The sequence below is a fragment of the Pollicipes pollicipes genome, unplaced genomic scaffold, assembly GCF_011947565.3.
Source record: "Pollicipes pollicipes isolate AB1234 unplaced genomic scaffold, Ppol_2.1 Scaffold_4295;HRSCAF=5057_pilon_pilon_pilon, whole genome shotgun sequence".
NCBI lineage: Eukaryota > Metazoa > Arthropoda > Thecostraca > Pollicipedomorpha > Pollicipedidae > Pollicipes > Pollicipes pollicipes.
In genome coordinates this window covers 21,132,549-21,144,297 of record NW_023596461.1, presented here as the reverse complement: position 1 = coordinate 21,144,297, position 11,749 = coordinate 21,132,549, and the positions used below count along the sequence as shown (strand labels likewise).

At 46.3% G+C, this 11,749-nt stretch overlaps 1 protein-coding gene across 1 annotated transcript in view; it reads right to left on the bottom strand.

Annotated features, from left to right (window-relative positions):
* Nucleotides 1-11,383, bottom strand: part of LOC119097286 (angiotensin-converting enzyme) — a gene marked incomplete in the record, with an annotated part of 77,076 nt that extends 65,693 nt beyond the window's left edge. Inside the window, 2 exon segments of the mRNA XM_037220335.1 lie at nt 47-183; nt 11,307-11,383. Of these exon segments, the coding sequence (XP_037076230.1) occupies nt 47-158 (112 nt within the window).
* Nucleotides 11,384-11,749: the final 366 nt, after the last annotated feature.

Sequence of the window (11,749 nt, the reverse complement as noted above, 5' to 3'; positions counted from 1 at the left end):
AGCACAGGACAGAAGAAGGGGACTAGCGGATGACAGCAAGCCTCACCCTTGTCCACCGGCGACTGGCCGTCTTGTCCTAATGCGTCGGCACTGGTCGGGAGGCAGTGCACTCCCAGCGCCAGGACCAGGCCGAGCAGCAGGCAGCGTATCCATGACATGGGGCCGGGTGTGCGGCGATCTCGGCTGAAACACAACTGCATTTGAGAACCACGACGCCACAGGTTCACAAACCGCAGCCGCCTGTCACTGCACGGCTCAGTAGGCCAGATGGCGAACGTCTACACCAGCACGGCATGCTGTCGGTGGCCATCTCCACTGACCTCTCTGAGGACGTGCCCATGTATGGCGAAGTGCAGGGGTGAAGCCAGTCTCCTTAATGGGAGTGATGGGGAGTGTCGCGGACCTTGAGGAAAAACCTCGGTCCCCAAAAAGGACGAATTTACCGAATTCGCCACTTCATTCGGCGTGGTTTCAATTTTCTCCGTTGATTTATCAAGTCATTCCAAGCGAATGCGTGTGGTTAGTGCGTTGCGTTGCGTTGAACACTTCCATACGTTTAGTGTAGCATGTAGTACCGGAAGTGAAGTGGTTAAAGTGCTCGCCCACGACTGTCTGAGTTAAGTTGTGTGTTCAAGCCCGGAAGTGGAAGTGTTCAAGCCGTGAGTGGAATACTAGCAAGACCCCTTACGTGTACCGGACAAGGTCCCCCGTTATACTAGAGCCCATTGCCCCTCACGTTCAGCGTTCAGGGGCTGAAGAGCCCTTCTGACCCAGCCTGCAGCACCTAACGCCTTCTGTCTAGGCCCTCTGACCGGGGCAGATGGGCGTGTATTGACCCAGGGGCCATCACTGACACAAATGAATACCGCTGTATTGGTCTTCTCCCTGACGCAGGAAGTCTTTTGACCGGGGCAGATGGGCGCAGATGGACTCAGGGACCCTCACTGACACAAAATAATACTGTCAACACAGGAGGATGGGGTCTGATCATTGGCATGCCTCCTATTTCGGTTTAACGGGCTCCTGGCCGACACAAACCACTCGTTCGGCACTGGGCCTCCTGACTGACACAGACCCCTTTCATTGCCTCTCTGTGGATTTTTTCATCGTCCCTTCTCACGTCTTCATTCATTTCCAGAGGACCTTCACCAACGCAGGAGTTTCTCTTACATTTGATATTCCTCTGACATTTGACTCGGCGTCCTTAGGGCCATCCGGGACCTAAAAGGGAGCGGATGCACGTCCCCTGTGACCCCCGCCCACACCCCTGGTGGGTTGCTGTTGGCCAGGTGTCAGTACCATCTGTTTGCATTCAGAGTGGTTGCAGCACGGACACTGGACGGGTGTAATGCAATTTTAGAGCTGTGTGTTTATGACGTTCCCAAAATATTACGAACTGCAGTTTCCCGTAGCCTGCAAAACTTTTAGTCGTGTGCAGTTACGTTTTCTGGACGCAGGCGTTGTTGTATTTTGCCTCAGCAACGACGAAGGTTCTCAGGCTTCCGTGTTCACCGTTGCGTTGCACGCACAAGGAATATTCAAGACACATGATGTGCCTTTTGACGCAGATATGTTCACGATAACACATTCTCAGGCGATGTGTTCTCTGCTCTTACGGTAATTTTTACGAGTTTTATCAGCTGTCGTCACCAGCAAAACCTGCGCAATCTGGATTTGACACAATCTTCCAACACTAAGTCTAAATATACAACAGCAACACACAGGATTAATGCGACATTTCCATCAGGGTTTCCGGAAACGGCTCACCCACCGTACTGTCGCACTGGCGAAGAAGGCCCTGAAAATGGGAAAGATACCAGTTTCGTAAATGCCTATTTTGTGATGTCTCAGAACACGTGTATTTGGAAAGGAAAAATTGCATCTGGATATTCCAGGATGGAAGGTGCTTCGACAACAAGGGACACTGTTTCCTTTTGTTCTAAACACCTTGTTTGAGGGAAAATGGAGTTTTGCGCGACATTGCTGTCGCGCAAAAGTCGCTTGTTCAAGGTCACATCGCTTTTCCAATAATACACCATGGCTTCAAACTGCATACAACCATCACTTGCCTTATGATGTTTGAAGAGATCTTATATGCGTCGACGTATTTCTCAAAGTAAGTTTCATTTACAACGGCTATAATTCTCAATGCCAGCAGAGTGGAAGCGAGCGGACGTCACACGCAGGATTGAGCAAAGCTATCACAAGAGCAACACGGACATCCGGCTGAACACAAATATAACTTTCCTGAACGTTGCACTTGAGATAACTTTTTAAAAGATCCGATGACGTCCTACTGCCTTCCACAAAAGAGCACTTTCCAGGTAGCAACATTTAAAGTTCACTTTGGCGAGTGGACCCCAAGAGCTTAATGGCATCCCACCGTGTGCCGAATGAGCAGCCGATGTGCATGGCGTACCTCCTCGCAAGCTAAACTCTTCCGTAATCCGGCAAACTTTCTACCATCCCATTGCTTTTGATCACAGAGTAGGAAGTTCAACCATTGGCCTGGCTGAGATTAAGCCATGCTCGCTGTTACACCTCACTGAATTCCACGGAATCAAAAGCGGCGTAGCCTGGGGAGAAACTTTCGTGAAAGCTTGTGTGCTCCAGGCAACCGAACGGTCTAGTGATAGGCCGCGCGTGGTGATGTTGACACAGGGCGAGGGGTGGGTGTGAGAGTGGGTGTGGGAGTGGGAGTGGAAGTAGGTGGGAGTGGGGGATGAGGATGGGTGGGAGTGGGGATGGCAGTGGGAATTGGGTGGATATGGAGTGCGGGTGGGAGTGAGAGTGGGAGTGAAGATGGGAGTAGGGATGGGAGTGGAAATGGAGACGGGAATCGGGTGGGGTGGGAATGAAAGCGGAAGTGGAAGTCTGGATAGGGTGGGAGCGTGGATGGAAGTGGGGTTTTGGATAGGCCTGGGGGGGGGGGGGTAGGATTGACGTTGAGAGTTGGGTTGCGAGTGTAAGTGGCGGTTGGGGTGGGAGTGGAAGTGTGGGTAAGGGCGGGGGTGTGAAGACCATCAAACATGTCATGCATCTATGAAGGAATGCACACGACCGTATTCAATTTCGTTTCTTTAGACTAAACCCCGTGGTGTTACGACCGAGCTAAGAACTGTTTGCTTCCACGCCCTCGCAGAGGCCTATGCTGCACTGAGGCATAGAGAAAGAATGCGATTGACCAACGTTGTGCAAACTCGAATTATGTTAGTATAAAAAGCAAATGATGTCTAATGGCGGCTTGCATGACCGGGAATTGGTGTAAAATGTTAAAAACATTTTGAAATGTTTTGAAAACTCGTGCTTGGACATACATGATTACGTTGTCGAAGCTTGATAACCAATATCGCATCGGTTTGCTCATTTGAGAAAAATCTGCTTAATTAGGTGGCCATTCTCGAATGATTTAAATGATCGAAGTCTTTTGGCGTTGCTAGTAATTCATTAATCACCATAATCCTTAGTCAAAACGTCGACTACACTGGCAATGGCATAAAAGCTATTCAAATGAATGGCGTAATAATTCAGGCTCATCGACCTTACAGCTTCTTGGCTATGACGCCTCAAGCAAATGACGTCACAATCAAGATGGACCCAGACTTGGATGTTAAACTTCGATGGAATACACATTCAAACACTTAACGTCCCATCCTCAGTTGGTGTGGCAAAGAAGCTGCCTTCAGCCTGGATTCCGTTAGAGCGAAGAAAATCCAGCCTGAAAAAATGCAAAGAGCGACGGAAAGCATCATCGCATCCAGCTTCACCAGTTATCTTCCAGATGAAAACAAATGGGAGTGAACAAAACCCCATCATGCGGATGAGACACAGTCAACTTTGTATAGTTCAGGGGCCTTCCTCTTGTTTTAGCCCCCCCCCCCACACCAAAAAAATACAGATGGTTCAAAGCGGCGCAAGACCACCAATCGGTGAATGACATGTGGCTTGATGTCAATCGGCGGAAGTGAAATGCGCTCGTTATGCCATCTGCAGTGAATCCCAGCCATTCTGCGTGTGACAGGATAGTGCAGGTGGTTAAAGTGCTCGCCCACGACCGTCTGAGTTAAGTTGTGTGTTCAAGCCCGGCCACCTGCCCATCGTAATGGCTTTCTGTCGCTTCCGCGGCAACTGGCGGAGATGCTCAAGCTAGATAACCTGAAAAGTTAAGCGCACCCTGAGAGCAAAAACATCTGCCTTTTTGCAATGTGAAACGCTTGGATGAGTCGGTAAATATATAACTGACTTTATGAAAGCCCGTTTGCCTTTTGGTGTCGCACCCCGCTAAATAGCCAAACGCATAGCCTTCGATATTATAGAGATCTGCTCCCACCTTAGAAATCTCATTTGTGCCCAAGAAGCCAAAATCCGAAAACTTTGATTAGCTTCCAAAGATATCCCCAACTAAGTCCGTTTAAACTAAAAAGTTGCCGATAAATGTCGTACCTCTGCATGCTCCGGGAGTGTGAGCTTTCGTTACTCTATTTTGCAATCTCATTGCCTTTACCAATGACATCAAGGTCTGCTCGTTACTCCGTCCGTGTGCCTTATGCACAACGTACCCAATTTCAGTCTTCTTGTCCACCAGGTGCGATTTCAAAACGGGTGTAAGTCGCATTTCAGCTGTGTAAATCTCGCCTGGACATCGTCACCAGACGGCCGTCGCTGACCTCCCCTCAGGCCATATATAGCGGCATCGTTCACACACGCCGCCGCCACATACGCGCCCCCTTATCGCGCCGACTATCAGGGCAACTAATCCCCCGAATGGGGCCATTAATTTTATCTGTCTGCATAGTCGCCTCGGGCAATCCGACCTGCCGGCAGCACACGTGACATGACGTCACAGGCGCGGGCACCTGTGCTCCGCTACGCCGTGGCACGTGGCGCTCCGCCTACGGGGTTAGATGAAACGCTCACCTCGCATGACCGGGAACGTCCTCTGAATGGCCGGCGAGCTGGGCAGTAGGAAAAGCAGGTGAATAGCTGGCTCGGTTATGGTGGGATGAAAGCAGTCCCTACTGGAGGATCGAAGCCGAATGGACCGCGCGCTGCTGTCCGTTTCGTACACCAGGTCGGCATGCGCTATTGATGCGTGTGTTTTGAGGAGTCCAAAATGACAGCTACTTTGCATGCGGTCTGAGCGCTGGTAATACGTGCCCAGGAGTACCCCATGATTCGTTGGCTGGTGGGTGTTTCGCGCCATATGCTTTATTCCGATGGCAAATTCTCAGTTATGAGCTACATTACTCCGGCACATTACTGAGCTTCTGCGTACTCCGGTGGAGGCGCTTTTAACGCTTTTGCTAGCCTTTTACTAAGCTAGCTTCAGAACGCTTTTACACAATCTGTTGCGAATGCTCGGCTCAAGCTCGATATCAGGTCGGTGAAAATATAACTTCACCACTGCTTGCATTGGAAATAATGAAAAAGTTGGTAAGTGGACGCGTGCCAGAATCACAATGTCGAGGAATAACACGGACTTGCCTTTCTCGTTTTACTCGTTGGTTATTGAGGTCTAAGGGTGCGTTAGCCACCCTGGTTATTTGCGTCTTCCTGTCTTCGTTTTACTCGAAACCATAATGTCTCATTTAGCATCATGGATGTGAAATGGTAACCTTATTTCCTAAAGCACGTCTTCAGGATGGTCCTCGGCAAAATATTCGTTTATTTTTTCCAGGAATTCCCCATTAGCGTACAGCCTTTGATTAAGCATCAAGTGTCCCAAACAACTTAAGTTCTTCAAATTCTGGGAATTGCTTAATACAAGAATATACATATAATAGATTGGTTTCCATATATATATGGAAACCAATAAGAGCATGCAAATTAATGCATTTTTTCCCAAATATATTACTAAATATGTCAAAGAATTTTTCACAGCAGTCATCCCTGACGGCGGCCATTAAAGCTCGAGCTATACCAACCACGTGGTGTGGCTAATGAGATGCGTCGCGTCTGCATTCAGACCATTTGTGTCCGAGGTCTGGGCGAGCTGCGCATTCCTGGATTCAAATCTCTCCCAGCTATCTACATTAGTTATTAGGTATGCAGATTGCTCGCAGATAAGGAAGATTGAACTGTCAGCTCCAGGTGTTTTTCTGCGCTGTTCGGAAGAGATGTGATAACAGCGGTATGCGGGCAGAGCTGAACGTCACGTATCCGTTCCATTGCCGCTTTCAGGACCATAAGTGTGTTGCCCTAAAGTCTCGAATTAAAGCTCACGCATGCCGTGAAACATCAGACATTGAACAATGAAAAAATAACATCTGTTATCCGAAAAAATAAAATAGGAATCCACGATTATCTCCAACTTTCGTTTTCTTATGCCCCTTATCGCGCATTTGCAAGCACGCTCTTAACAAAAACAAAAAGGGGGCCATCAAATGACAAAACTAAGAAGCGTATTTCCTTTGTGACGATACAAGCAAAATATTAAGATACATAGATACAAGCAAAATATTAAGAAATATTAAGAACCGGAAAGCGAATAAAATGACGGATCGGATAAGTGATCGGGTCATGGTCATCGTCTAGTGTATTGACATGGCCACGTTTCAGCCGGCGCACTGTTCAGCCGGCGTCAGATTTTATAGAGTGTATACTGGAGTGATTTTATAGTGTATAGAGAGAGGTATACAACACAAAGTTGTACGCTAAAACATGAAGGGAAAAGAGAAAGAAAGGGATGAGAATGAAAGAAAAATATGAGAAAATGCAAAAGAACAACAAACGTGAAAACTATAACCATCAGCCACAGAAATATTTTGGTTGCACTATACCCATCAGCGCAATGTTTATAGTTCTTGGACATGGGATGTAGGGAAACGTCCACAAATAACGTTACGCTTTTTTGGTAACTGTTCAACTTTCCATCCCCTGGTTGCGCAATGATAACGCCAGGTTAATTGCTCCCTTCTTCCCCTGGTTACACTGTGTAAGGCATAGCGTCCCAAAAATGTAACGTGCGTGTGGCCCTTACATGAGCCAGGTATACAACACAAATGACAGATGCGTTACTTGTCTTGAGAGAGGGAGAGAGAGATAGGGAGAGAGAGAGAGAGAGAGAGAGAGAGAGAGAGAGAGAGAGAGAGAGAGAGAGAGAGAGAGAGAGAGAGAGAGAGAGAGAGAGAGAGAGAGAGCCAGTGGCATCCGACTTCAGGCCTTTATTTCGTTGCCATAGATTTCAGGATGATATGCAGCCACACCTACACAGAACGTTACTATCTTTAAAACTGGACGATGCTTGCCAACTTATTCAGTTTGTATCTCTGAATCATGAAACCTCAATTATTTTCCATGAAGCAAACACAATTGCTGATAGCGCTTATGCAAAAGGAAATTGCCCTGTTTCTGAAAGGGAATGAAACGATCTAGTCCTGCCGTGGTTATATGTGTCACATCGGACTTAACCAAATCAAGAATTAGATTGCTATATGTTCTTTTCAGCGACAAGGTGGTAGATCGTTGAAACAAGATGCCTTACGGGACCGTCGGTATTAGCCCTCTCACTTTTAAAAAAAGGCTTAAACAAATACCGCAGTGAAACGGAAATAGGTCCTATTGGACGAGGACAAATATATATATATATATATATATATATATATATATATACATCTCCTTTAAACATGTTTCCCTGAAAACCAGGGAGCTACGGGTTTTTGCATGCTGTCTGTTTAGCCATCCGGTATCTTATCAGTTTTTTCGAGTCCGGTTGAAGTAAAAACATTGAATCACCACAACTACTGATGTAATGAATCGCATATGTGCTGCTTTTTAATTTAAACATCCATCTTCTTGGGAAATAAGTTTTGATGCGCCTGATATCATCGGGATATCACCTTATGATAGATACATGATGATCATGCTCATGTAAGCAGGAACCAAAGCATATGCAGATGCAAAGCAGACTGACAAACACCTCATTTGTATCTAATGTGTCCTGACTATTGGAAGAACGTACAATACAATTTCAACCAATGCTGTTTATTCTCAAAATGCTAGTGTAACGCAAGTATCGAGTTGTTTACCGGGTGCTGGAGCATGCTGGCGGATAAGTAAGCCTCCTAATATCACCGATCGTGCATTGCTGTGTTGCATTTTGACGACGGTTGTGTTTTCAATGAGTCTCTCGAGTGTTAGTGTTGTTAGGTTACACTGTCATGTTTTCGGGGAGCCGCCTAAGGAACGGTGTGTTGCTTGGAAAGAAAAGTGGCTGCAACGCCAATGCAGTTTATCCTCCGAAAACTTCAACCGTCGTACGGACAGGCGCATTGGTTAGTTGGTGCACCTAAAAACATGTTTTGCTGACATGTTTTCAACCAAATATTTGCTTGCTTTGAACGTGATCGGACGTGCCGTTGCATGCCACATTGTCCCGGTTGATGAAATGAGTGATATCTTTCTCCCCTTCGTAAGCTGATAACATGTGACTGCTAAAGTAGAGCTTGATCACGCTTTTGGTCGTCTTGTTGGTTCTCTGGCTTTCTGTGCCTCGTTTTACATGCCATTGCATGATACAAATATCGACATATATACATTTAACGTGTGGAGCGGTGCTTTGGTCAGCGGGAAGTTTGCTTTCAAGCTCACGCACATCAAAGTTCGTGAGGAGTAGTCTTCAAGGTATACCACGGGCAACAGAAGCACCATACCTATATTGTACTTTTGCTGGTATAGCTGGCCATCAGGGCCACGAAATAGTGCTTCTGTTGCCCGTGCAGTCGTAAGTTTTTCAACCGAAAGCTTTAAAGCTGGTAACGTACCGTGCCTGTACACTTTACGAGGAAGATTTTGACTTGATTCTTGCATTACATTTGAACTTCCTGGTTACACAGGATTGGGTGTCCACCACTTTAAGGCACATGACAAACAAATATGCGCAGTGTGTTGAAGTGGACCCTTCGTTCGCAAATGCATTGAAGTATGTTTAACTGAGCATGCTTGAATGAGGTGCAAAAAAGCTTTCGCAAGCTGTAGTTTTGTTCTTTGTAGTTCAGTCCTTGAGTATTTACGAAGGTTCCTTCAATCATGTGTGACTTGCCACATCCATTTGGGAATATATATATATATATATATATATATATATATATATATATATATATATAATATGATATATGTATGTACATTTTCTCAAAGCTGTTTTTATATAGGCACACGTGTTGTGCAATATCCTCTTCTTTAAATCATCTACACTACACACATACACACTTTCTATTGTGTCTCACTAAGATATGTTAAACCTCCAAAGATCATAACAACGACCCAATGATCAACCACCAGGTCAACGCAAGGGGCACACTCCACTTGTTTGACCGTCCGCGCCTGCAGCAAGGACGTTTAACGTTGAGAGTTCCTTTGGTGGCTTTGAACTAGTTTCACATAGTTTGTTCGAATTACCGGGTTCGCCTTATTGCGGATGTTCTTTGTGAGCGACAATTTCCGAATTAATGACTTATTGTGATTTTACTGAGCCTGGAGACTGGAAACTGTGCTGGATTTTCACCGTTATGTTCACAATGTTCCACTCTAACTGCAATGGATAGGTTGCCGAAGTAGTCAATAATAATTGCGGAGAGACATTAGCACACCACGTTTAAACAGCTGGCCAAATGATGATCTTTGAGCAGACGATCCGATAATTAAGATAATTACGCAGTATGACAAACTGTGGGCGATAAAGCTGTGCCCTCCAACGTTATATATATATATACATATATATATATATATATATATATATATATATATATATATATGAGTCACAGGTCTTGACCATTCACAATATTATGTTTTTTAAATATGTTCCAAAAGCAAAAATATGTTCCAAAGTTGACCGACCCAAAGCTCGCTGACAATCAGCTGGAAACCGCCCAATACCACCTGGCCAAAAACGGGACCTAAAACGAACGAACTTGCCATGAAAGCTGCACAGATATGTATAGTTCAGATCAATGCAGCCAATTTGAAACTGAAACATTATGCTCTAATTTTTTGTCATGCTTAAATCTCATTCTCCGAAACCACAACCATTGCAAAGTCACCGCTTTGCAGGTTGATTTGCCAGTACTGACCACCCTTACAGCCCACCAGTTTCAAGCAATATGGTCTGTGAAATCATCGCGACAGCTGCATTGACAGGCCTGTGCCCTAAACTGTCATGGGATGTGGATTCCCATACTAAGAGATCAAACATGCTGGGATGGATTTCCAAAGGATAATATTGTCATCGGAATCTTCTTAGTTTATAGTTTGACATAATCTACATGATTGTTCTTGATAACTCTCCTCTTTGCCATCATCTCGTTCGCCCCACGCCGTGCAGGGAGTCTCACCAACATATAAGTTTACTAGAAACGTGTTCTACGCTGAAAGATTTAGCATATTTTTCACTGGAAAAAATTTGCCCATGATTATTGAAGGCACTTATTTTGAGCGTGCGCAGGTCGTATCATGACCCGTTATCTAACGCCTGCAAGACCTCCTCTTACGAACTGATGCAGCGCCGACGGTCGTCTTAGTTTCTCCAACGTTGAAATAGCCCCCGTGGATGATACCGTGTGTTTCAGGCATTTTGGTGAAAAGACCGTTCCAAAAATGCATTGTGCTTGTGAAGTGTGTCACTGTGTGTGAAAAGTGTGTAAGTCAGGACCATGCGTCAGAAATCCGCGCAGGCATTGGCGAGCCATGGCTGAGCTTAACGCCCAGGCACATCGTCTCTGTAGTATCTATTTCTGAGAGAAGTGTGAGATTTGTTTTGTTCAATCACACTAAATACACAGAAGTCAGGTTTTGATGTCGGCAGCATCTCTTTTATTTGATTTTTTGCGTGCTGTTATTCATATTAAGTTGCGAATGCTAGCAGGATGCTATGAGATTGTAGAATACCACATATGAACGGGGCTTAGAAACAATAGACTTCTGATGTGATGCAAATGCGAAAACCAGCAGGGATTTGGAAAAGAGCAGACGTCCTTAAAACAGAAGTCATCAAGCGATGGAACAAACTATTTTAATCTGATCGCATTTATGACACCAACGTTTTAAGTAGCTGTCTGGGAAGTTTATTGACTGTGTATTCCTCATCAAAAGTATACCATTGGTACTGGCCACAATAGCATGGCCTTTGTGGGCATCATTCATTCAATTCCTCACGATTTCTTCACGACTTCCGCAGTCTCTCCATGAATGCGACTGTGCGGCTTGATATGAAACACCCGTGTAACCAATCCGACCTGACCCCAGCCAGCGGCCATCGGACGTTACGGCCGTCACAGCGTCGTCGCCACGCCTACCGCGGCAGTCCGCCTCACCTGTACCTCTAGACGGTCGGCGTCAGTGGGTCTCGTCGCTGCCGCCGCACGGTCACCGTGCTCGGCCGCCGCTGGACGCGAGTCGTCTGCGACGACGGCGGACGCGGCGCCCCGTGCGGTCGTCGCTGTCGACGGCGCGCCCCGTCGGCACCGGCGACTCGAGCGACGTGCCTCCGCGTCGGGGGCGGTCCACAGAGCGATCCCAGGCTGACCCTGCTCCACCATGCCCCTCGGTCCCGAGAGGTGACCCTGGAATGGGGGTAGGCGTGATAGCCCGAGGCATCAAGCTTTCCAGGAAGATTGCACTGTGAGGTCCTTCTATTTACTTTTTGTGGGAAAAGCATGGGCTGTACCTCGTCGCAGTCATTTTTCATCGTACTTTGAACGGACTTACAAGTTACGTGGAAAGAATATGCACTTTCAATGTTCAAAAAAAATCATCG